The sequence below is a fragment of the Pseudorasbora parva genome, chromosome 1, assembly GCF_024679245.1.
Source record: "Pseudorasbora parva isolate DD20220531a chromosome 1, ASM2467924v1, whole genome shotgun sequence".
In the NCBI taxonomy this organism is placed as follows: domain Eukaryota; kingdom Metazoa; phylum Chordata; class Actinopteri; order Cypriniformes; family Gobionidae; genus Pseudorasbora; species Pseudorasbora parva.
In genome coordinates, this window is record NC_090172.1 from 47,159,001 (window position 1) to 47,185,196 (window position 26,196).

Sequence of the window (26,196 nt, forward strand, 5' to 3'; positions counted from 1 at the left end):
AGGAATTTAGGGAGTTGTATTTTTGATAAGGGCGGTTAAAAAGGGCCATTCTAAAAACATTGCTGGCAATTTTGTATTTATGATTGATTAACACATGTATTTATGATTGATTAGCCTACATTTTGATTGTAAATGTAAATAATATTAAATATACTACACCGGTTTTCTTTATATTGTTTTGAAATGTTTTTTAATCATTCGAATTTGCCTGATAATCACTGGACACACATCTATCTATCTATCTATCTATCTATCTATCTATCTATCTATCTATCTATCTATCTATCTATCTATCTATCTATCTATCTATCTATCTATCTATCTATCTATCTATCTATCTATCTATCTATCTGTCTGTCTGTCTGTCTGTCTGTCTGTCTGTCTGTCTGTCTGTCTGTCTGTCTGTCTGTCTGTCTGTCTGTCTGTCTGTCTTTAGCTTCATAGCTGTAAAGTCATTAAAATAACAAACTAATGCAAACTTCATCAAATATGAGGCAAATTCAAATCATGCTGATTTAAAAAAAAAAAAACAATAAAACAAAAACATTAGTCATTATTGAGCTCAATTCAGTTCAATGTCGAGTTCCACGTGGCCTTCTCTTTGTTGTCAGTCAACATTGCTTAGAAAAGACCTATAGGGCCAAAAATAGGGTAACTTAATTTGAAAAGTCCTACATTGGTTACCATTGTTTCCTGCAGAAACAAACAACTTTTAGTGCGTTCAATATTGGTGCCCATTTCTGTCAAAGCTGCCTAGTGGGGCCACACATCATCATCATCATCATCATCAGTTTATCTCTTAAAACACAGTGCAAAATAATACAGATCTAGATTCATTATTTTATCCAAAATAATGGCAGAAAACCACAACACTTTTACTCCTTTCACAAATTTTTTTATTACTATTACTAGTTATTAATATTTGACACATAATGCACTCATTTTCTTGCACATTAAGCTCTCTGTATTCATTAATGGCACTAAACTGGTAGTGCCTATTAAAAAAATGCAAAGGAGTCTTGCTCTGAGAGGTCTAGCTGATTGCCTTGCATGCAATCTAATTCCTGCAGTGTCATAGCAATCATTTCACCAGTTCTTATAGATGGCAGTTCCTGTACTTCATTAGAGCCTGTTCACACAGCATTTTGTGAGAATTAATGGCTCTGGAAAGGAAGGCAGTTACACACATGGTTTTGTATTATTTTGCATTACTTAAGCTTTGATTTAGTGTGGATTATCAAGTTTGATTTTATTGTGTAGCAATAGCTTGGATCTGTATACTGCATGATACATATGGTAAGCTTGTAAAACCAGCTGCTGCTGCATAAACATCCACTTTTTATATGGAAGCAAAACTGCTGATCTAAAAATGAAACGGGCACAACCATAAAAGACCATTAAGAGGAACTGTACCAAAGAAAATGGCAATTTATATTTACCTATTTAAGGAATTCAAAAGAACAGAAACTGTATTATCTGAAAAAAGTGTTTTAGAGAACATTAATGTGTGGTTCCCAGAGTCCAAATATATATGCATATACTTTTTCTTATTTATTGATTCCTCATGTTGGTGTTTTTCAGTATAGATGTGCATTTTCTGTTAATAAGTTAATATGAGAATGGCTTTATAGAAAATAAAAATAATAATAATGTCTTGGAATATTGGTTAAATATTTATCCTTTCTCAAACTTTAGATGTTCAAATGTCCTGTACTTTATTATATATAATGTAATATAAAAGTGAACTTGATATAATAAAGTATACAGGACAGTTGGACCTCTAATACAAGTTTGAGAAAGGATAAAGATTTAACCAATATTCCAAGAAATTATTAGATTAATTATTATTTTTATTTTCTTTAAAACCATTCTCATATTACATATAGGTAAGAAAATACACATCTATACTGAAAAACACCAACATGTGAGGAATCAATAAATCAAACTCTTTTCCATAGCAATCGAGAATTTATATATATATATATATTACCATTTAAACCATTTATATTATAACTTCAGCCTCAAATACATTTTTATGCTATAAAAAATACAAGATTGTTCAAAACAGAAAGGAAGTAGTGAAAAAATATTTACGAGCATATTTCCTCCATTGAATCAATGTCCCAAATATAATCTTTCTAAGGAGCCACAAGGCGATATACTGGCTCTGGTGTTCATAGATCAGTCTAGATCATGCTGTGATGCTAATATTTAAAAAAAATTAAAAAATTAATTTCTGTTACACCATCAGTGGAAATGGAAGAAGGGTATACTGTAAGAAGACCAGGTGAAAAAAGGAGACATTTTTGATTTTATACAGTTTATTTTCCAATCTAAAAATATGAAGACAAAATATAATAAATCACAATTAATCACAAATCAGAATGTCTTAAAGTTCATGGCATTAACTACATGGTCATGAACTACTGGAAACCCAAGACTCTGGCACAAAGGACTGTGGGTTTTATGCACTTACTGTGACAGGTGTTGCTCTTACATAATCGGTGGTGTGATTATATATTGTTGTCCCTCTGCTACTCTGAGGCTGCTGTTTCAGTGTAGCTGGTGTGCACTTACAAAAGACATTCCTAGAATTGATGAAAAGTGTCCATGGTCCAGAAAACGTCAAGATCCTCATTTTGTAAGATGGAACAGATTATTACAAAGACACTGGGGTCTAGTGTAAAATGTATTATGCTATGGCAATTTAGAGAACCTCTAGACTGTGCAATTGATGTCAGAATGAAATGCTGTAACAAGGCTGAGAAACATTATACTCCAAACCTCACAATTTAAAAACACAAAACAAATAACCCTCTTAAGCCAGACTAGAGTACCAGAAGTCCAGTTATGTCAAAAACATAACAATTTTTTCACCATTGTAATACATAGTATTACTCCAAAACTAACCACACCGTCTTGCATAATACAAATTACAATAGAGTTTCCTAGTGTAAAATATTTAATTTGCAATTTTAAATGTGACACTCATTTCTTTACACCATTGCATTTTTGTTTTATTTATTCTTTTGATAATTATTTACAAAGCAATTCTGAAGAATTCATCAGCAGAAAAGAAGCATAAATATGTGTACTTCTCTTTTGTATTTTACAGTTTAAGAAAGCATATTTTACAAAATACTTTATGTACAGGACAAGCCCCTTTTGAAACACCCTCAAATAGTTCGTCACAGAAATGATTTTTTTATATGCTTGTCAAATAGCGAGAATGAAAAGCTGCAGATTCGCCTGGTCTGGCATGAGACTGCCAACAATACTGTTACCACGCTGCATTTAAAGGGACAACATTACAATTCTGTCATCATTTATTCAACCACATGTAAAGTAGATGACAAGAAGTGTTTTGGCCAATACAATGAATGTCTTTGTTGCTTTAGACCTCGATGCAAAATATCTTCTTTTGTGTTTCACAGAAGATTCGTAACGACATGAGGGCGAGTAAACAATGACAGAATTGTCATTTTTGGGTGAACTATCCCTTTAACTGAATGAGAACTTTCTTGACACTGCTGGGGAAAGCACATGTTTTCATAAATCAGTGTTTCACTCCATATTAAAATACAGTGCAAAGAGCACTGGAAGAGCAACCATTGAGAAAAGGAAAGGATGCCTTATAATGTAAGCATGTTTTAATGGCCACCAAAAGCCATTTTAGGGGACTCAGCAGTGTATCATTTCAGCAGTGCGATACTTTATCATCACTTATGCTAGCTTATGCTAGCCACGAAAAAATGCTTTATGACCTTGAGGCCTGTTCCCACCAAAGAAGATAACTATAAACTTTTAATACTCATTCTAATTCTATGAGCATTGGGAAGTCCACACCACAACTATAACGGTAACGACACAGAAGAATAGTATCAGTGAAATCGCTTTGTTTTTTCTCCAGCTGATGAATGATAAAAAACAGCCAATCAGAGTTTAAAAACCTCGTGCATTTAAAGTAGCAGGCAACATACCTGCGCACTTATAATGAACACAATGTTATCTTCCATTGGTGTGGACAATATAGTTATCGTTCTTGGTGTGAACGCGCCTTTACAGAATGATGACCCCATGACCCCGTTCTGGTGCTGTGTGTAGTGATTTTCAAACCCAGGAAGCTTTTGATCGGTCTCTATGAGTTCTGCTCAAGGTATTCATCAATCATGGTGAGATTGTTCAGCCAGTCTTCGTTGTTGCCCACCAGAGTGTCAATGAAGTCCACCTCCGCACCGCCACCTCCTCCAGGTCCTTGTAGCCCTCCAGTTAATGCCCCGTTGCTCTGATGCTGTGGAGTGTAGTCATAGGAGGGCAGCTTATGTCCGGGGTTGTAGCCCTGCGGTGAACAGTGTTTGCCTGCGGAAGCAGTCTGGTAGCTAGGGGGAGCCATCCCATGAGCTGGGTGCATCATGGATGGACCTCCTGGTTTCATTACAGCTAGAGCGGAAAGAGGACCTCGCATTCTGAGGCTCTGTTGGGACATGGAGGATAGAGGCTGGGCGGTGGGCATCTTCTGGTCCGGTCTGCCAATCAAACCAGGGGCTACTTGATTAGGAGGAGGACGGGAACCAGGGAAGTTGGCTGGCATACCTGCCATCCCGGATCGCTGTAGAAACTGAGGACCCCCGCATCCAGGTGGGGCTCCTCCGGCGGGGAAGGGATGTTGGTGGTTCGCAGGGTCCATATGCGGTTGCACCCCTTGCTGGTGCTGCCAGAGCTGGGACTGTGACGTGGGCTGCTGCTGGGAAGGGAACATCATCCGTGACGGAAGAGCTCCGCCTTGGTGTAGCGCCTGCCGCAGGTGGTGGGTCGGCACGGGACCGCCTGCTAGGTTGGGACACGGCATTCCCGGTCGCGTCACACCGTGAGCCGGGTGTAGCGGTTGACGTGGAGGGCCGCCCATTCCCATCATGCCCTGGCCTGGCTGCATCGGCATTCCAAAGTCTTGCGATGGGTGGCAGAGGGGTTGTTTAGAACCTTTACTGCACATGTATCCTCCAACTGGTTGGCCCATTTGGGAGACCGAGCTGGAGGAAAGACCCATTCGGTTTGTGGGTAAAGGGTTTTGGGAGAGCATTGTGGAATTTGTCTGTTGAGAAGGTCCCATAGGATAACCACCACACTCCGGAGGGAGAGGTCGACCAGGACCTGCAAGACAGAAAGCAGAAATAAATGACTTTGAACAAACCTTTATGTATTCTACTGTTCAAAAGTCTGGGGTTGTTTTTTTTTTTTTTTTAAAGTCTGTCATGCTCACCAAGGCTGCATTTGTTTGATAAAAGATAGAGCAAAATATATTTACAATTTAAAATAACTGTTTTCTATTTTAATATATTTTAAAATGTAATTTATTCTTGTGATTCAGCATCATTACTCCAGTCTTCAGTGTCACATGATTCTTCAGAAATCATTCTAATATGACAATTTCTTATTATTATCACTGTTAAAAACAGTTGTGCTGCTTAACATTTTTTGTGGGAAACACAGCAAAAAAAAAAAAAAATCAGGATTTTTGATGGATTGAAAGTTTATAGGGATATTTTGTAACAATACAAACACTTTAATCACTTTGTATCCTCGATTAATAAAAATGTGATTTTCTTTGAAACAAAAAGAAAATGTTGCTAAACCCAAAACTTATTTATACTAAAAAATTATACTGAATAAAGCAATAATAATAATAATAATTCCATATTTGTATGCACAGAAAAAGTTGTCACTTAAAAATGTTCCATTAATACGTGAGAACACCGTGAAACATGCCAAATTTGGCTATTTTCATGATTTATCATTTTTTTTATGTGGTTCAAATACAATAATATTTTAAGTTCATATTTATTAAACCAATTTCCTTTATTGTATCAACTCAAATGTTTAATTTCAATAAACTCAAAATGTTAAGGCAACCAGGTTGTTTACTTTTTTAAGTTAAACCAACAATATTTGTTTACAGTGTATGTCTCCATAGGGGCTATTTAAATATTTCTTTAAATATATTTTATTCATTTCTATTATATGATATGATACTATATGAGCCAATTATTTAATTTCTAATAATATAATATAGTTAAAAGAATGGTTTCTATGACTCCTGCAGTAGCTATGTTATATTTAAACAATTTTCAATTGGTTGTAAATTCTATCATAAATGTAGATATTTTCCTGATAAATCCTAATTTTCCTATGGAAAAATTATTAATTTAAAAAACTGAATGCGACCAAATGACTTGTAGGTGGTGTGATGATGATGATGTACCTTGAAATGGTGCCACCTGTTGGCAGTCTGTGATATGCCCTCCATTCATTTGCTCCATTTGCCTTTGCTTTTCCTTGAATAAATGGAAAATAACATATGAGCATATTTAAAGCAAACAAATTCTACCTCTAAAGAAGTGAAAAGGTATTCAGACACCAACAATGCACTCTAAGAATGATACATTCAACAAGGAGTCTGAACTGACTTGTTGCTGTTGAAGTTGTTTGTTTATTAGCTGACTCTTAAGCATCATGTTGTAGCTGCTGCCCTGGGGCTGCCGTGGCACTCCTGATGGAACGTCCTGAAGATGAGGCACCATTCCTGCACCTTGATCCTAAGACAGACAGACAGATAAAGAAAGATCATTATTAAACCTGCATTCAGTTTCAAACGTTTCAAATGTAACAGTGCGTACCTCAAATGTGTCAAAACAATGGCCATCATATTCACACAGACATGATCTCACCTTCACTTGACCCACACAAACAACTGTAACTAACTACATGTAATCTCGCCCTGATCAAAGACATGACGCCATTCAGTGTAACTCAACACCACTGAAAAGGTCATCTCAACCAAGCCCACATGTTCTAACAAGGCTTCTTTCCTTTGTAAAGTCGTAAACATCTGTAAATAACCTCAGAGGATTCAGACCAGACCCTGCCTTCCCAGAACCACGGACGTTTGTTTTTGTTGGCTTTGTCTGAATGCAGCCCTCCGCCGGAACAGTTCAGTTCAGCTAGGCATTCCCATATTCCTATTCCCACAGAAGAAATGCTCCCCACCCTACTCCCATCCGAATCCTGAAAACACCTCGCACTCATGTGTAACCGGAGTAGAACATTAATCACAGACCATTATGAAGACGTAGAGAGATAACTACTCCAAGTCATGGCATACCGTCCATGGCAGAACAGAAAGATCTGCTTCACGTCATAAAGACACAAACGCAAAATATAATTACTGGGTTCATTATGTTGTGTGAATTCAATTAAATCGTAAGCTACATATGCTTAGCATCATGTAGCTAATATCAAGCTCGAGAACAAGCAGAGGTAATCCGAGGCACTAACAGACACTCCTATCATGAATCTGGTCTAATCATCTTTGCTTGTAGCAGGCAGAGTGATGAAACGGCTTCCCAAGGGGAATATCGTGGTGCTTTGCAGTGGAAATGAATGGCTTGTCTGCAGCACTAGTGCTAGTAATGGATATTGATCCAGCACTTGGGTGTGCAGCAGGAATGAAGAGCTGGTTTAGATGCTTTTGTTGGTTGTGTTGAGTTAGGGTTGTGCCTCTGAATTGTCCATGCATGATTCTGTTTGCCATTAAGAGCTAAAACGTCTAATGATTATTTTAAAAAAAATAAAAACCCTCACATCTGTTACTTCTTAAAGTGACAGTTCACTCAAAAATGAACATTCTGTCCTAATTTACTTAGCTTCGGTCACTATTCAATCACCACAAGTCATATGTGTTTGGAACATAGGGTGAGTAGCCTAAATGATGCCAGAATTTTCTTTCTGGATGAGCTGTTCCTTAAAAATCTTGTGAGAAACATGATTTCAACAATTTCGTTTTCGTCATTCACTCACATGCCTGCAAACCACAAAGTAAAAAAAACAGTGAGTTGATTACTATGATAATCAGTGACTCTTTCTTAAATCCAAGATTTTCCCTCTAAGCGAACGCTAGATGGCGCATGCGCACTCCCTCAGTCCTAAACAAAAAAGAGCTCGAGCACCGCTTGATCCTGCTCAAGAGTTTAAGCTGATCTCTTCTGTCGCCGTCTTTATCGATTCTCTTTATTAAAAACACAGCCGGCTCTCTATCCAGTCAGCCTAGTGTATTGAACAATATAAATTATTAGTGTGGTCATTAGTAGTGGGCTAGCTAGTGACACTATGTGAAAAAACGACACGTTGTAGTCTGTCAGGACGCAGCTTTCGCTCAATCCGGCAGAGCTCACCAAGTTAAACAGCGTTTCCGATTATGCCCTCGATAAGCCTTTCTTTCTTTTTTTCTTCTGTCCTGTGCTACACCTTAACACCTCACGAGCTTCCCAGAGCCTCCATCTACACAGTACACGCACGTTTCAAGTAAAGCAGTCCGTCAAGCCGCCTCCCCTTTCCGTTCCGCTCGCTCACTCACTCAGCTTTTCATGCGACTCACATTTCAGCGTGCATTTAATAGATTAGATATCACAGCAGCAGAGGTTATCAAAGCAATCCTCTGCCTTTATTGTCGAACAGAATGCAATCGTTCCCGTGCGTACAACACGGTAACAAAGAAAGAGAGATATGTTTAACCCTCTCAAATCCATCGGGGTGGAAAGAAATGTAAATTTGGATTGCTCTCTCTCTCTCTCTCTCTCTCTCTCTCTCTCTCTCTCTCTCTCTCTCTCTCTCTCTCTCTCTCTGTATTGTGTTTGCACTGCAAAACAAGTATAATAGCAATGGAGAGAAGTAATGGTATTAATAAATAGAATTAAGTATGAAATAAAACACAGCATATGCAGGCAGAATGATAATAACGTTAATTACAAAGTATTTTAAAGGATAATGATGAAAAACAGCACTAAACATGCCCTAAACCACATAAAAGAGACGTAATCCCATATCAAACTAACAAGAGAAATAAAACCACTTAAGCATTTGCGTGTGGCAGAGCATGAAAGGATGTTCTATCACTTAACCCAGAGCATGCATGTTTGACCTTGCTTCTGTCATTTGAACAAGTGTTATTATAGTTAAAACTGAACTTTAATCTATAATAAATACCGTATTGTTCCGAATATCGAATATAATACGACCCCCCCCCCCCATGTATTTTGATTTATACATAATTTTGTATTGAAAGTATGGCAAATAGTGGTAAAATGTACCAACTATCACATTTAAATAACCTGTAGCCCATCTGAATTATAGCCAAACAATTCAGCTATTTATCTCATAGTGAAAACCATGTAGTGGGTCTATCAAAATGTTATTAACATTATGCCGCGTTCCAAGCAACCCAATAACCCGTGTTTTACCAACCTTCTACCCGTGAAAGAGCACTGGAATGGCTGTCAACCCGTGAACTCTACTAGATCGATGTACTTCCAGTTACGAGTTCTGACGTCACATAGCCCGCAAAACAACAATGGCATACAGATGCAGTGTTTATGGAAGCGTCGTTTTTTCTCCTTCTTTTCTCTCAAATAAGCAAGAAGTAAGCACCTTTAGTGATAGAAATGATTGTAAATGAGCATGGGCCTTGTATGGTCCACCATGATTTGTTTACACCTAAAGTAGCTACCCCAATTCCTCACGCTCAGGCAGTTTGGTGTGACTTTACCTGGAACGCTACAAAGTCGTGAGTCGTGGTTTCACGAGTTCACACTCAAATTAAATAGAGTAAAGATTATGCTAAATCTCATCGTAGTCTTGAAATCTGTCTACCATCTTATGTATTAAAATCAATTACGGGGGAAGTTTGGTCCTATCAGCGAGGCACACAAACATGACAGTCGTGTGGGTCTTAGATAGTAAGCCTTTCTTTGACTGTTAGCGTTTTTAATATGAATCTTTTAGCGCTTGTGATCTTACATTACACACACACACACACCGTATTTCTTGGCACACTCGTTTTGCGCCCATTTGGCGTATCCTATTGTTGTCGGTGTATTATTGACATAAACGCCTAGACCCTAAATAAAAGACAACCCCATTTAGAAATACCAATATGTTTTTCTAACAAAAAAAAAGATTTATCCTTTTATAAGTGATATAAAAGGATATATATCGCTTATAAAAGGATAAATCTTTTAAAACTACCAAATCTTACAAAACTACTAACTAATTTCATACCTGCTCTAAAACCACACATACATGAAGAGAACTATATGATTGGTTGTTTGTTTTAACATTGACACTCTCATTCATAAATTATGAAATTCCACCAATCCTGGACTGTTACATCCTTGGATTGAGATCCCAAATTTTAAACCAAGTACGGATTTACTTGCCAAAAACAAGTCATATCTATATCTATATTTAGGTCCACTTCCAGGCTTTAGCTAATTGCCATGGGAAAATGACTGAGAAGCAGCAGTGCAGGACTACAGGAGGGGGGGTATTTGCTAAATGTCAGTGAAGTCGCTTTGTCATGCAACTCCAAGTGACCTTGCTAAGAGTAGAGAGGGGGAGGGACAGAGAAAGAGGGAAAGCTTATGACTGCAAGAGTTAGGAAAGAATGAGACGAGGATGAATGGAGTGGGCAGAAAGCGAGGAAGGAGACGACATAAGAGGGGAGAAAGGGACTGGCTCAGGCACACAACTTTTGCAAAGCAGGTAGAATTAGAAAGTGGAGTGGATAATGGAAGAGGGGGCTAGACAGAAAGAAAGAGTGCAAGCGAGGAAAGCGTGCGAAAGAATGTGGGACAGAGTTGTGTAGAGCGCTCCGCTGTGCCATTCTGGCAGAAGTCCAGCTGTCCAGGGAGCAGGCAGACACTAAGTACTGCTTTTATCTCCACGGTAACCAAGTTTGTTTACCTCTATTGCCTTGATGGTGGGGTTAAAACGAGACGAAATGATGGTCGACACAATGTACCAACATTTTTTTTTCTTACAAATGCATGCTGAATATAAGTGTCTGCCTTGAATTGATAAGCTCTGACAATATTTAATATTTAAAGTTATGCGTGCCCTGATTTATGCGTTTGCACACACAGCGATATGTACATGTACATGTGTGTGTGATACTGGGAGCGGCTCACATCATTGGGCATGAGAGGAGGATGTTAATGAATGTGACGCCTGACCTACTTCCACAACAACACATATCAGCTCTCTCTTTCTGTCTCTCCCTCTCTATTTGTGTGGCTTGGAGACAAGAGCCAACCTTCATGCCAGCCTGGTTAACCACATTGTGCCATGCCTACCATATACAGACCATCACAAAAAAAATCCTTGGGGCGCTGAGGAAATCCACATGTTTTGTACAGACATGTAAAAATAGATTTTAGGTAAAAAAAAATCCTGTTAAAGAGGGGGGGAAGTGAATAAAGATTGTAGGTGTGTGGGTGGATGGATGTGAAGGAGAGAACAAGCTCCAGTATTGCTGCTTTGAAGCCTGCTAACTATCCTGGGACCCTTTGAAACACCGCCTCAAATTCCCGAACTGTTCCTGGCACGCACTTCTGCGCGCGCACGGACACACACACACACACACACACACACACACACACACACACACACACACACACACACACACACACACACACACACACACACACACACACGTGTGATAAAGCATGCCCACATACTGCATTCGCACAAAACATATTTGCACATTAAAAAAATTCTCACATGTACAGTACACACACACACACACACACACACACACACACACACACACACACATTCACACACACACACACACACACACACACACACACACACACACACACACACACACACACACACACACACACACACACACACACACACACACACACACACACACACACACATTCACACACACACACACACACACACACACACACACACACACACACACACACACACACACACACACACACACACACACACACACACACACACACACACACACACACACACACACACACACACCTGGGCTTAGAGGGAAAGAGCCTCTGCCAGGCTAGTGTTAACTTGGCAGAGTGCTTAATTTATTCAGCATTCATTCCTGCCGCAGCTGGGCTCTGTGTCCTCAACCTTGCAGAACGCAGAACCACAGAACCGCATGGGGCTACGTCAAAACCTTTCCTCCGATATCGTCTGCACGGCACTCGACACCTTCGGCCCTGGCGGACCGTTCTAATTATTACTTTGTAAATTCTTGAATTGCTTTGCTTTACCTTGGCTCTCTTCAAAGGTCCGTCTCAGCAGTTCTATAACAATGCGGCTCTCTTTCTCTGCGCTGGATGCAGAGGCTTATTTATTTGCGTTTGTCAAAGCTAGGCCCCTCCGAAATACCCTGGAACCATATTCTCCACCATCTGTGTACACCCCCACCCCACTCCTGTCCACCCTCCTCCCTCCATTCCACCTCAGGGCAAGGTCACTCGGGACGGGCTCTGCTTAGCCGCTACACTACAACACAAAGACAACACGGTCGGCCTTCAGCTGAATCTAACTGAGTGTTTTATTAAGCCATTTTCTTATGTTAGCATCAATACCATCCACACTGTTTAAATCCCTTACTGAACAATTAATAATGTTAACTGAATAGACAATTGATATCAAGCACAGAAAGCAGCTCAATAGAAACGTGATATATTTATAGACCAATATAATCAATGTTGCCAACTAATGTATTTGCTCAATGGATAATAAATATTTACAAATGTTTTTATTTATATTCATTCGTTTTTTAAGGATTAAATTACATTTATTTAAATCTACTAAGTTTGTTTATTTAATAAAAAAATATTTAAATAGAATTTAAATTAATTAATTTATAAAACAGACAATAGAGGTTAGTAATTTAATTCAACATTTTAAATTAGTAAATAAATTGCTTACTTAACTACTATAGTAGTTAAATATAATATAATATAATATATATATATATTATTATATTATAATATTTTTAATTTAGATAATTTTAATAAATTATTGCATTTAAAATATATTTAAATCAAATTATTGATTAAGTTGAATTACTAAATAAGCAAATTTATATATATATATATATATATATATATATATATATATATATATATATATATATATATATATATATATATAAATTATATATATATAATTTTAAAAAGCTTATATCTGCATTACACCAGCTAGCGATTGGTCACCCACCTCTCTAGGTATAAGTGCATTAAATTGAAAATAATGGTTATAATGGTAATAATGGTTGACTACTCGTTCATATGATGCATTTACAAAGTGTCTTCCACTTTCTCTCGTCTATGAAAAACACAGACTCCTGTAACTGGCTGCTCGCTGCCCTGATGTGTTACAGTCCCTGATGGGGGGACAGACCTCTGGCATTTCTTCTTTTTGATCTGATCACATGTTCTGCCTTTGTGTTTCTCATCTACTGGGCAAACACGGTGTCTGTTTGACTTCACCGACAGGAGGGCTTTGTTTCCGATGTGGACTGTTTACAGGGCGAGAGAAAGTTTGATTTCCATGTAGTTCTCTTGAGATCCTGATACCTTGCAGGTGCACATGCATGTATGAGTGCGGTGCAGAATACCAAGCACACAGGTCTACAGGTCTGCTCACATCTAATAAAGAGGAGCGAATGGGGAGAGATTATCAGAGACAAAGAAATGAAAAGCAGTGTGTGTTGCTACTTGTACTTTGAAGACATTTTCTTCAATTAAAACACACACACACACACACACGCACGCGCACACATTTATATAATGGTTTAGACTTTTCATTGACTATTGTTTTATACTGACTATGACCTACCACTAAAAATAACTCGCATAAACCTCTGTTTTAATTTTTTTGATTTTCATTAAATGATCAGTAACGCTTTACAGTAAGGTCCAATTAGTTAACATTATCTGATGCACCCATTAAGTCAATGAGCAATACATTTGATACAGTAATTGTTAATATTTATTAATGTAAGTTTGTTGTTCTAGTTATCTCCATTAAATAATATTAACAGTTACAACTTGTGATGTTAATTCTGTATTATTAAACATTGAAATTAACATTAATGAAGATTACTGTAATTAATGTTTTAGCGTTTTGATTTAAAGTTTAACTTTAAATTATTTAAAGTTTGTTAGTTCATGTTAGCTAATGTTAAAGGGCAACTCTGGTAAAAAAATAAACGTAGGGGGAATTTAACAGATGGTTACCGAGTAGATCGTTCTCTGGGATGCGTTTTCAGGAAAATGTACTCTTCATAAAAAAGAGTTTTATCTCTAAAAAAAGACTCGCTTATAATGCTTGTATACGGTAGCCTAGAAATCTAGACGCACCCTAGCGGCAGCAAATTTAATCTGCCCGCAAGTGTCATCTAGGAACTCTCAATACTCTTCTGAGCTGTATTCCTCACAATCTGGACGGGCCAATCACATCGTGTATAGAGTCAGCGGGCGGGGCCATAATGACGACGGCCGAGTTGCGTTTGCGTGCTTCTAGTAAACACAGAAACTGGCGAATGGCGGCGGTCTTTCGAATCAGCTTTGACCGCGACTCTGGAAGACTTGGAGTTAAAGGGGGGGTGAAACACTCAGTTTCAGTCAATCTCATGTCAATCTTGAGTACCTATAGAGTAGTATTGCATCCTTCATATCTCCGAAAAGTCTTTAGTTTTATCATATTTATAAAAGAAATATAGGCTGTACCGAGTCTTTCCGGAAAAAACCGAGCGCCTGGAGGCGTATCGTGTGGGCGGAGCTAAAGAATGACACGCGTGCAAAGCGGTGACGTCCTTAAGCGTGGAGAAACCCATGGCTCTCTCAGCTAATACAGATAATGATCCACAATCAAATCTGAGGGAGAAATAAATTGAACAGGAGAAACGGCAACAGCAGGACGTCCGTCTCTGTGGTATGTAAGTTACTGTATTTAATGGCCTCTCCACATTTCTGTGTGTTTACTCGCAGAGTATGAGGACATGATTCGGTTTATGGACTATTGTATGCGACTAGACCTTAGAAGTAGCAAGCAAAACGGTTTTGCACGTCAGAATACTGTAACGTTATACAGAGAACAACAATAGAGTAACCGTTAGCGCATTTGAATGACGAAGCACGCGATGGTGTCGTTTACTGATGTTTACTCATGCGACGGTAGCCAATAGCAGAGACATTTGAAGCAGTTTAAGTTAACTCACCGTCGAAGCTTTATCGCTGGGACCGCTCCGTCAGAAACACACTTCTTTGGTATGATTTGGTAAAGTCCTGTGACAGCAGTGGCGTGTAAATCCATTTTGAGACGCAACTGAAACGATGTTGTCAAGCTTCCCGTCATTTCTGCGTTCAAATCGGTTCAAATGCAGCGCTGCCTTCCCGGAATGCTGTGCTGAAGAGTTGAAGCCGCTCGACGTCACCCATAGGAATAAAGAGAAGCGCGGCGCCGTTCACGGACGACTGGATCTGCAGCTGAGAGACTGTTTACAGCGTGCTCTAGTCACGCGCGCGCGCACCCTACCAGGAGAAGAGCCCGTACGGCCCATACAAGGACCTTCCGCTCTTATTAACGTCAAATAGACCCATACTCGAAAAAAACTCGCCGAAATTTGTGAGAAACCGGAAGGAGTATTTTTGACACAGAAATACTCCATCAAACGTCCAACATTAGTTTTTGAAACTTTGTCTATGTTTAGGATGGGAATCCAAGTCTTTAACAGTGTAAAAAGCTCAGTATGCATGAAACAGCATTTCACCCCCCCTTTAAGCTTGTCTCTGAGAAAAGAACGGCACTGAAGTCATTCTTAAGAAGGGAAGATGTGTTCTGAGTTTAGCCGACCGGATACGGCGAATGTTTAATCTGTCAACAAGCTCTGCTTCACCTTCGTTGCTCTGGTTGGTGGTAGCGCTATCCTATCGCGTGCAGAGGGAGTTTGAAAGACAACCGTTTATCCCGCCCCTCGGATTGAGCTCCGTCAATGGTGAGTTTCCAGACCAAACATCTTGATGTGGGTCTGGCTTGTCAGGCTATGTATACGGGGCACAGAGTAAGTAATATTAAATCGCTAGTTAATACCACTAACAAAGCTCAAAATAGACTCACACTAACACGGTTGCATAATGAGGGTCCCTATATGCAAACCGAAGCATTGACAACTTTGTATGTGTACAAACAGTTTAATAAGAAGATTCTTTATAAAGACAGTGCATTACACATATACAGACAGGAGCTTACTCTATTACTTACTCTGTGCCCCGTATACAAGTATTAATAAGCAAATCTGTTTTTAGAGATAAAACTCTTTACATTCGATTTTCATGAAAACACATCCCAGAGAACGATCTACTCGGTAACCATGTGTTTATTACCCCTACGTTCATTTTTCACTGGAGTTGTCCTTTAATGTAGACAAATTGAACCTTAAAATGTTACCCAAAATAAAAAAAAATATTAAAAAAAAGATGTCATCATTTAAACACCCTCATGTCCAAACCTGAATGCCTTTCATTCTTTGGTGGAACACAAAAGAAGATATTTTGAGAAATGTCTTTTTTGTTAAAACACTGTCAGAAAAAAAGTGCAAAAATCTTTGTTTTTAAAATACACATTTTGGCCATCTTTTCTGAGAGTCTACAATGAAACTCAATGGTGACCAAAACTGCGAATTCTTCAAAATATCTTATATACATGCGCCGCCATGTTTCTACAGTAGTCCTAAATGGACAAACTGCTCTACAGAGTGCGAGCCACTATCCACTCAGCTACTATGTGCTTTTAAAGGGAGGGGTGAGGGGCAGAGTCCTGCACGGGTCCATTTTTGGAGACCCGTCCCCGCCCGTCCCCGCAAGGTTTAGCACCAGATCCGACCCGTGACCCGTGAAAATGTCAAAATTAAATCCGCACCCTTCCAGACCCGTTAATATTTGGCCCGTTACCCGACCCGTGCCCGTGATAAATCACCCACACTAAAATCATTCAAATTAAAATGCTTTATGTTTTTATCCTGCACCTCTCTCAACATCACAACAGCGTCATGAATGGGCTAATGAAACAGGCAAAAGTGCCTTTAAAGACTCGTTGTCAACAATTTCATAAAGGCTACTCCACTCACCAACTTTACTTTTACTTCATCCATTGCTACTCCTGCAACGCTCGCTCCTTCTGGGCTACGAGAGGCAAAAGTTTCAATGTCGCAGTGGTGGTGACGTGATGGGTCAAATGGCATATCGTTGTTGCGTGTATGTGTAAAGGTAATTTGGACATAGAAATTGTAATAACCTACAATATATTCGAGGGGGGAAGAAGGAGGCGGGAACCGGCGAACATTTAAAAGACTTTAACCAAACAAAACGAAAGTAACGTGGGTAGCCCCTCACGGACATCTGCCACGCGCACACACATAATAAAACGTAAACACAACTCAACGTCAAATCCAGGTGTGGTGATCTCTCGTCCCAAATGCCTCCGTGCTCCCTCAGAGGACTCGAGACCGGTGTGGCTCGCAGGTGATGCTCATTCACAATCACGCCCCGGTCTCGCTCGCTCTCTCTCTCTCATTCACCTCACCACAGAAATATTGTACATAGGCCTATTTTTCATCTGCGCTACTAACCGCACGCACAGACTTAATTATCCGCCTGCATCCCCGCCCGTGAATTTTATAAATGTCACAATCCACCCGTTTTAGCCACTTTTATGTGGGTACCCGTTGCAGGACTCTGGTGAGCGGTGGATGCTTGCAATTCCCAACCTCACCGCTGGATGCCTATAAAATTTACACAGTGCACCTTTAACCTGCCTCATTTTGTATGTTTCTTCAGCTGTTTACTCATATGAACTCCCAGCTAGTATGCAAAAAGCAAGTAAAACCTTGGGCACAAGGAAATAATTGGGAACAGTTGTTAATTCAGTCTATAAAACAGATGTGAAGATGCAATCTCCCTATGAGGCTTCCCCACTTAAAAACAAATACACAATATTAAACAACAAAACTTCCCAGCAGGTTCAGTCCGTATCATAATAAATATCCACATTTAAGTTTAAAGATTACTGAAGCACAAAAACAAACACTTCAGAAGCACATCACAAAGCGTATGTGCAGTTATTAGAGAACTTAGCTGAGGTTTGAATTATTCATCCCCAGTTTAGAGGCAGAGGGAGAGGTTTGTAATACCACAGTGGTGTGAGAGATCTCAGCGAACATGCTGCTTCTCCTCTGGCTTTCACTTTGCAAGCACAGTCAACAGCACACCAGAACTTCCTTCCTGTAGACCACAAGTGTGTGTGCAAAGAGGGATGGATATCAGGCAGTGCTACTTCTGTGTGAGCACCAGAATAACACTTTCCCTAGAGGTTATTCATGCTGGTCATTATGAGACTCTTTTATTATTTAACTATTTCTCTTAACTCCATCCCCGTTCAATCTGCTCCATTCCGCTGTTATGCTAACACACATGCCCTCTGAAACACACAAGCGCGCGCACACACACACACACACACACACACACACACACACACACACACACACACACACACACACACAGACAGTCTGAGAGGGATCGTGGGGGGATTACTGCTGTCAGGATAGATCAGCTGCTTAGACCACTCACCCTTGTCTAAATCAGACTGGTAGAAGCTACATGAAACAGACAATCCCTTACAAACACTTTATAAACACCTCAGACGCTCTTTCTAAACCTGTAATCGTAGCTTATTAGTCTCTAAGACACTCCACAAAGCTACCATGACAGGTTGTCGCCCTAAAATAACACTCATCCTGTAGGGCTTTATCTTCCTCTAAGCACACAAATGTTTTTGTAATGTGCTTAAGATTCGGTTTCCATTTCAGAAGAGAACGAGTGAAATACACATGTAAGAAATGCTGAGATTTTTCTTTGAGTTGATTTAGCATAAACCTGAAACATGAAGCCTGTCTGTTGGCTAAAACCTCATGAAATTGGTAAGAACCCTGGCAGGGCGGTCAGGACTGCTTACTTATAATAAATATATTAATTAAAAGGATAAATAAATTCACCAAGGCTGCATTTATTTGAAGTTTAATATATAAAAAAATATCAATAATTTTTTTTTTTTTTTTTTACATATAACAGTTTTCACTTTGAACATATTTTAAAATGCATGCTATTTCTGGGATGGCAAAGCTGAATTTTCATTATTATTACTCCAGTCTTCATGTGTCACATGATCCTTCAGAAATCGTTCTAATATTCAGAATTTTAGGGAAACCAGGTTTTTTTTTTTTCATTCAGGATTTTTTAAATTATTATCACGTTCAAAAGAACAGCATTAATTTGAAAAAGAAACATTTGATCATTACAAATGTCTTTACTGTCAATTTTGATCAATTTAATGCATCATAATGAGTCCTATAAAAGTATTAATTTCTATGAAACCACCTTTACATTTTTTTACTGACCTCAAACTTTTGAATGGTACTTTATGATAACCCTAAATACACATTGTTACTTTGAAGAGCACTGAAGCACAAAAACACGCTTGCCAGGACAAAAGTCAAATATATCGTTTACCATTTACAGTTTATCATTACATAGAAACTGGCCAAGATTGACCAATCAAAATCAAGTATTTAAAATAGATGTCTAATCATAATAATAATAATATACGAGGTGTGTGTGTTCCATGACATCTGCAGCCAGTTCAAGGTATTTTGTCATTCTTACTGGAGAAAGACCTTGGGATCCACCAATCCTTGGATTTCCTTGAGCAAGCTTAGCAATTTAAATCCTTTGATAACATGTAGGCTAACACACACACACACACACACACACACACACACACACACACACACACACACACACACACACACACACACACACACACACACACACACACACACACACACACACACACACACGTCCTTGAGCACTTTCTCCTGGATCTATTTATCCAGTATTTCAGCTTCACTCCCATATTTCTTGTCATGATGGAGAAATGTGAGAGGATTTCTAAAATAAAATAAAGTGTTTTTTTTTTTTGCGTGGCTTCTGTTTCCACTCCCAGTCTGATCAGGAAAGGGAGGAGTTATCAGAATAGAATATGTTTTGCTTTGAAAAAAAAGTGAAACACTGTTAGTGGAATGGGGATAAAAACCAAAGTTCTCGGGACATGCTTTTTAAAATATGAACTTCTTTTAACTTAAGCACTGTGTTTTTAGAGGGCTATGTCGCGTGCGGGATGCTGCAATAGACGCGAACGCAGCGGTCAAATACGTCCATTTGGCGTGTGTGAAAAACAATGGGAAAGTAATGCAGTGGAATGGGAAAACAAGTTCTGTGTGAACCGGCCCTAAGGTCACTAAACAACCAACACATCATATAATAGTGGTATAAGTTGCCACTTATTTTTGATCAATCAGATATCAATATCGATAGTGATAACCTATACCCATAACCTATACATCTATGGCTGAAGGATAAAATGGGTACACTCTAAAAAATGCTGGGTTAAAAACAACCCAAGCTGGGTTGAAAATGGACAAACCCAAAAATTAGGTTGTTTGAATGGGTCCATTCACTGGGTTCAAACAACCCAATTTCTGGGTTTGTCCATTTTCAACCCAGCTTGGGTTGTTTTTAACCCAGCATTTTAACAATAGAGTGTAACAATAGATATCAATCCTTTAACAAGTTCTTTGGTTGCTATTCTAAAATGGTGTCAAAGCCTAACAGCCTGAGATAAATGTTACATTTAGAATTTTTTCTTGCGAAGTTCATTTTTTCCACATTTTTAAGCTTATGCTATACATTAACTTTCTTACTGAATAACAGAAGGTTAGTGTCAAAACACATTTTAATGCAGAATCAACCTTTTCAAGATCGATCCGCCCATCTCTCTTCCACCCATCTCTTATTCCGTCTTAGTTTCTTGAGCCTCTTCTCGTTTTCACTCTCTTTCACCCTCCGTTGTTCCTTTAATAAAGCATCGTAATCCTGGATGAATGAATTAGGTTAATGCCGGGGAACAGGTCACATAAACAATATTCTCTCTCTCTCTCTCTCCATCTCACTCTCATGCTCAGTAAGCATGGACTGTTCTTTTAAGCACTGCACACCCGGTTTCATTTGGTAAATTGATTGGGAGATTTGTGTGCTGAGTGGAAGATAAAGCCCCATGGGATGAGTGGAGGAGCCGCCACTATTAAAACTGACAGATGTCAAACACGCAAACACGAATCACACGCTAAGGGGCCACAGTGGCATAGCATTACGTTTATTTATGGCTATTTAAAGAAGGAAACTTGAACGGAACTTCCTTATTCAACCCCATTAGCTACTTCTATTAAGCAGCGAAACACAGCCAAGCACCTCAAGTGCAATTTAAAAGGCATTATACGGAGTACTTGACTCATGTAACAATTTAATGATTCAAGGGAATATTTCGATGAGCAAATCTTAAAGTTATAAGAACAAATCATGCTGGAAAAAAATAAAGGAGGTAGAATTAGAATTTTTGAAACAAATCAGTGTTAACATGTTATTGGTGATCTGTTTAATTATGCATGCCACATTCTCGCCCATATGTTCTTCTGCAAGAGTGCGACAGGGGAGGCAGGAATGAACGCGCGTGTGCGTGTGTTTGTGTGTGTGTGTGTGTGATGATCCCCTGTTGGGGAGGGAATAAAAAGGGATAGAATGTAGAAGATGGATTCACTTTCGGAACATTTGGACTGCCAACTTTAATCCGGGTTTTAATCTTGTCTAAATGATTTTGTAAAGTATGTTATTGCAAAATGTTAGTGTTACACTGCAATATTTGACATGTAGATTCATCCACCATTATCATAAACAAACAGTTTTAGAAAAATTAAACACTATCATTCAAAAGTTTGGAGTCCGTACTTTTATTAATATACTTTTACTTAGCAAAACTGAAAATAAAAGTATCATGGTTTACCCCAAAACACTAAGCTGAACAACTTAACTTTCTTTCAATATTGATAATAATCAGAAATGTTATTTTAAACAAGTTATTTTTGTTTGTTTGCATTATATATAATTAATAATATATATATATAATATATATATATAATTATATATATATATATATATATATATTATTTTTTTTTTTATTTTTTTTTTTACCCACATACTGTATAAAGTAATATACATGTCTGGTTCGCTGTCTTTGTGGGGACTCTCCATAGATGTAATGGTTTTTATACTGTACAAACTGTATTTTCTATCCCCCTACACTGCCCCTACCCCTAAACCTACCCATCACAGGAAACATTCTGCATTTTTACTTTCTCAAAATAACTCATCCTGTATGATTTATACGCCTTTTGAAAAATGGGGACATGGATAATGTCCTCATATTTCACCGTCTCCTCTTAATACCTGTCATATCCATGTCATTATACACATTTGTGTCCTGATATTTCACACACACACACACACACACACACACACACACACACACACACACACACACACACACACACACACACACACACACACACACCTTTTTATATTAGTGGACCTTAGCCACGCCCCTCAGTGTGTTCCTCAGCCAATGGGAGTAAAGGATTGGGTGTGTCTACGGCTTGTGGCATTAATGGAGATGATTTCACAAAACAAACCAGTGAGGTTTATGAGGACTGAATCTTAAGCATTGCACAATCCCAATACGCCTGTTAGAATAACTTCTACTCGTGAGGAGGATGTGTGCATGAGTGTATAAATGTTGGTTTTGATAGGTTGGTTGTTTAAAGATCTCTTTAGATGGCAACAGTCTGTTAATGACCTATGGATTTACAACAATCTTTTTAGTTATCTGTGGTAAGAATAAATAAATAAATAAAAACATTTAAAACTTACATTGATTTGTTAATGAATCATGATCATCAAATGGTGAACCAGTTTGACATTCTTTTTTAAATTACTCAAAGCAATGCTTTGTAATGCTCAGACATCACTATGTGAACATGTTTTACTCTACAGAAGAGCAATATCTAGATGATTAAATATTTAGAGCAGAGCGCAACTACAAAATGCATCTTCACTACAGAAATTTCCATGACTTTCCATTACTTTTTACTCTTTCGCACGGTTGAAAGAACTATTATAAATTCCCAGCTACTTCCAAAATAGCCTGAAATTGCTTTTTCGATCTAAAAGGATATACTTTGACATGCACAATGCTCCACCATGACATGATGCTCTGATATCTAGCGCTGTATTCTTTGTGATTGTTGTATTCTACACCCTTATAATAACACATTTATAGCTGGGAGTGCATTATTGGGACAGATGAGATGGATGGGGAAGGCTGAGAGAAGCGGACGAGCGAAAGAGAGAGAGAGATCAATTATGTGGAAACGGTGACACACTGCACTTGACTGATATCTTTAACCTGCTCAAGACAACATGTCCTTATTAAAGCTACAGCACACATTTAAATGCACAAATCGGACTCGGATCTGGTAATTCTTTAGCCGCGCCGCAGCATTTTTCATTCCTGCTTAACATAAAAGTAGAACAAAGGCTCAAACGCTCAGCGCTAGAGTTACGCCATCACTCTCTTTTTTTCCCTCTCCCTCCTCGTCATTTTCTCCCTCTCCTGTATTCTCCTGTATTCTCCTTCATCACTCTCTCCACAGGGTGTCTGGAAGAAGGCGCGGAAAAGACAACAACAAACGACTGCATGTCAGACAGAATGAATGGTAGAAGAGAAAGAGAAAGGGAGAGAGAGAGAGAGAGAAAGAAAGAAACACCCAAAGAGAAGCAGGAAGACGCTGAGAGGACAAAAAGACTGAATCAGCATCCACCACAGCAAGCGCTGCTGTCTAGATCACTGCTTCTCAACTGCTTTCGCTTCAGGCTCAGATTTTATATTAGAACACAGAGAGTGGTGACCCAACACAGACTCGAAATTGCGCAAAAGTAAACAAAAATGTCCTGAAATCCAACATGAAATGGTATTAATCTTAAGTACAAATGGATAATGTGTCGTAATATACTCAGATTAGACTCACAACAGGCCTTTTGTCTTTATAGTTTTGAGTGTTTGGTGTCTTAATGTCTCTTGAACTTTGGTGCCACTCTGAACTTTTGACTTTCAGCAGACAATAATTCACTAAACAAAAGCAAATCCTCGCTGAAAATGAGCCCGTACCAGTATTTAGCATAGTCTGGAGACATTCTTTTAGCTTGTGCAGTTTTGTTCATGATTTCTGAAGATGAGGGTGTGCCACTCAACTTAAATATAGACTCATGATCCTTCATCATACTGAGCTATAATATAAATATTTGCACATAAAATGAACAGACATAAACTGAAGGTTTTGCTACTCAATATGTACTTTTAATGCCTCTGAAATGATGTTTCTACCAGCTGGTAGCGCACAGTAATATCAAAGCTTAACATGTAATGATCCAAGCGAATCCCAATGGGTCAAATCAAGTTCCGTCCTGCTCCAATCAGAAATAAATCACATTATCTCTAGTTAAATGCATTTGAATGCTGTTTTGTCTCAGACGCACATACAAATTCACTGACATGAAACAGAGCTAGCATGGTCACTATTAAAGTTACATAGATTTGACATAACGGAGACATAAACAAACACGCGATAAAAAAAACACCATCTATACATGCAAATGTACCATATCTGGCAAGCGGATACACTAGAGCTCAAAACAGCCAGTCATCACTGTCCACACACGGCTTCATCACTGTCAAACACACGGTCGCGTTAGACTCAATCGGACATTTATATAACACGCTTTAACACACAACCAGTGTCTAACCAAATCCAAAAGTTATCACACACGTGGCTGGTCATGTAGCCTAGTTTGTATAAATTGATGCTAAATAGTAAATACACAAAGATAGCAACTTCAGCTGGGAATCAGCTAGGCTAAACAGGAATTTACAATATGCTGATACAGAGTTAGGCAGTCTCTCCCGTTTGAAGCATCTGCCTGCTTGGCTTCTCCTGCTTTCAAAGACTGACTAGAACACAAGCCAATAGCATTTAAGTATGGGATGTAAACAAGCATTTCTGATTGAAACTATGAACGCACACTTCACTGAATGAGTCACTTTTCTGAATGTAAATTCAAAGACTCGATACTGAATGAGGCATTTCATTCATGAACGAGGATTTGATGACTCCTGGTAGGCTTGCAACGGCAATGATGCAAAAGATAATACTCGTTTTCGGTAGTGAACACTGATTTACTTCTATCACGAGTAAATGATTCACCAGCTAAAAACACTCAAACTGACACTCGTTGAAGACACCTAATGGCATAATGAGGTAACTTTTTGGTGGATCCGTTCCATTACTACACTGTGAAATGTTTTTGTTGGTTTAACTTAAGTAAGTAACCAGGTTGCCTTAAAATTTTGCGTTCATTGAAATTAAAAATTTGAGTTGAAACAATGAAGGAAATTAGTTTAATAAATAGAAACTTAAAATAGTGTTGCATCTGAACCACATAAAATGTGATAAATCATGAAAATAGCCAAATTTGGCCTGTTTCAATGAGTCATCAATAAAATAAAACACACAATTACCCAATATGCTTACAAAATATTTTAATAAAGGTTGTCGATTGTCAAAAATGTTCGCAAAGACTGACCACCAGATATTGTTTTAACAATTAAGACCTAATTTACTAAATCCTTAAAAAGTGTGCTGGTGTTGGCTGTCTTTAAGATAAACATAATTTGTATGACATATATTCATACTGTACACATCCGATCCTAACATAAGAAAATCAAGAACACCAGAGATGCTGTTTTTGCCTCAGTACTGAATAAATCGGAGCTATTCCATTGATATTAAACAATCACAGTTCTTGCGTAGGAGGATTTATTTAGAGTGTGTATATTACTTAGATACTTTTAGAGCGTGTGTGTGTGTGTGTAAAGCAGCTCCCAGAACTCAGTCGCCAAGACTGTCTCACTCTGTCTGCCTCCTGTCCGTCTCTCCCTTTCCGCCTCCACTTTCTCCCTCTCCTTCTTTCTCTCTCTCTCTTTTTCCCTCACCACCAAACTCACATACTCTCTCTTTCCCAGCGACGCTCACACACTATGCTTTTTCTGTATGTCTGCCTCATTCTCCTGTCTGGAGTCAGACTCTCTCAGTGTCTCTATGCTCACAATCTTCTCTCTCTCTCTCTCTCTCGCCCTCTCTCTCTCGCCCCCCCCCCCCCCACACACACACAACAGTAAGATGAAAAATGAGAGAATTAAACATGAGCTGCCTTTGAACAGACAGAGAGGGAGCATTTGGTGCAGATGGAT

The 26,196-nt window shown here is 38.7% G+C and overlaps 1 protein-coding gene across 2 annotated transcripts in view; it reads right to left on the minus strand.

Moving 5' to 3' along the window:
• Positions 1–2,309: 2,309 nt before the first annotated feature.
• si:ch73-211e3.1 (mastermind-like domain-containing protein 1) overlaps positions 2,310–26,196 on the minus strand; it is a 103,309-nt gene continuing 79,422 nt past the window's right edge. For both annotated transcript variants that reach the window (XM_067443235.1, XM_067443226.1), the window contains exons 3-5: positions 6,465–6,593; positions 6,260–6,332; positions 2,310–5,151 (exon numbers count right to left, since the gene is read on the minus strand). In XM_067443235.1, the coding sequence (XP_067299336.1) occupies positions 4,139–5,151; positions 6,260–6,332; positions 6,465–6,593 (1,215 nt within the window). In that variant the 3' untranslated portion in view covers positions 2,310–4,138. The remainder of the gene's footprint in view (positions 5,152–6,259; positions 6,333–6,464; positions 6,594–26,196) is intronic.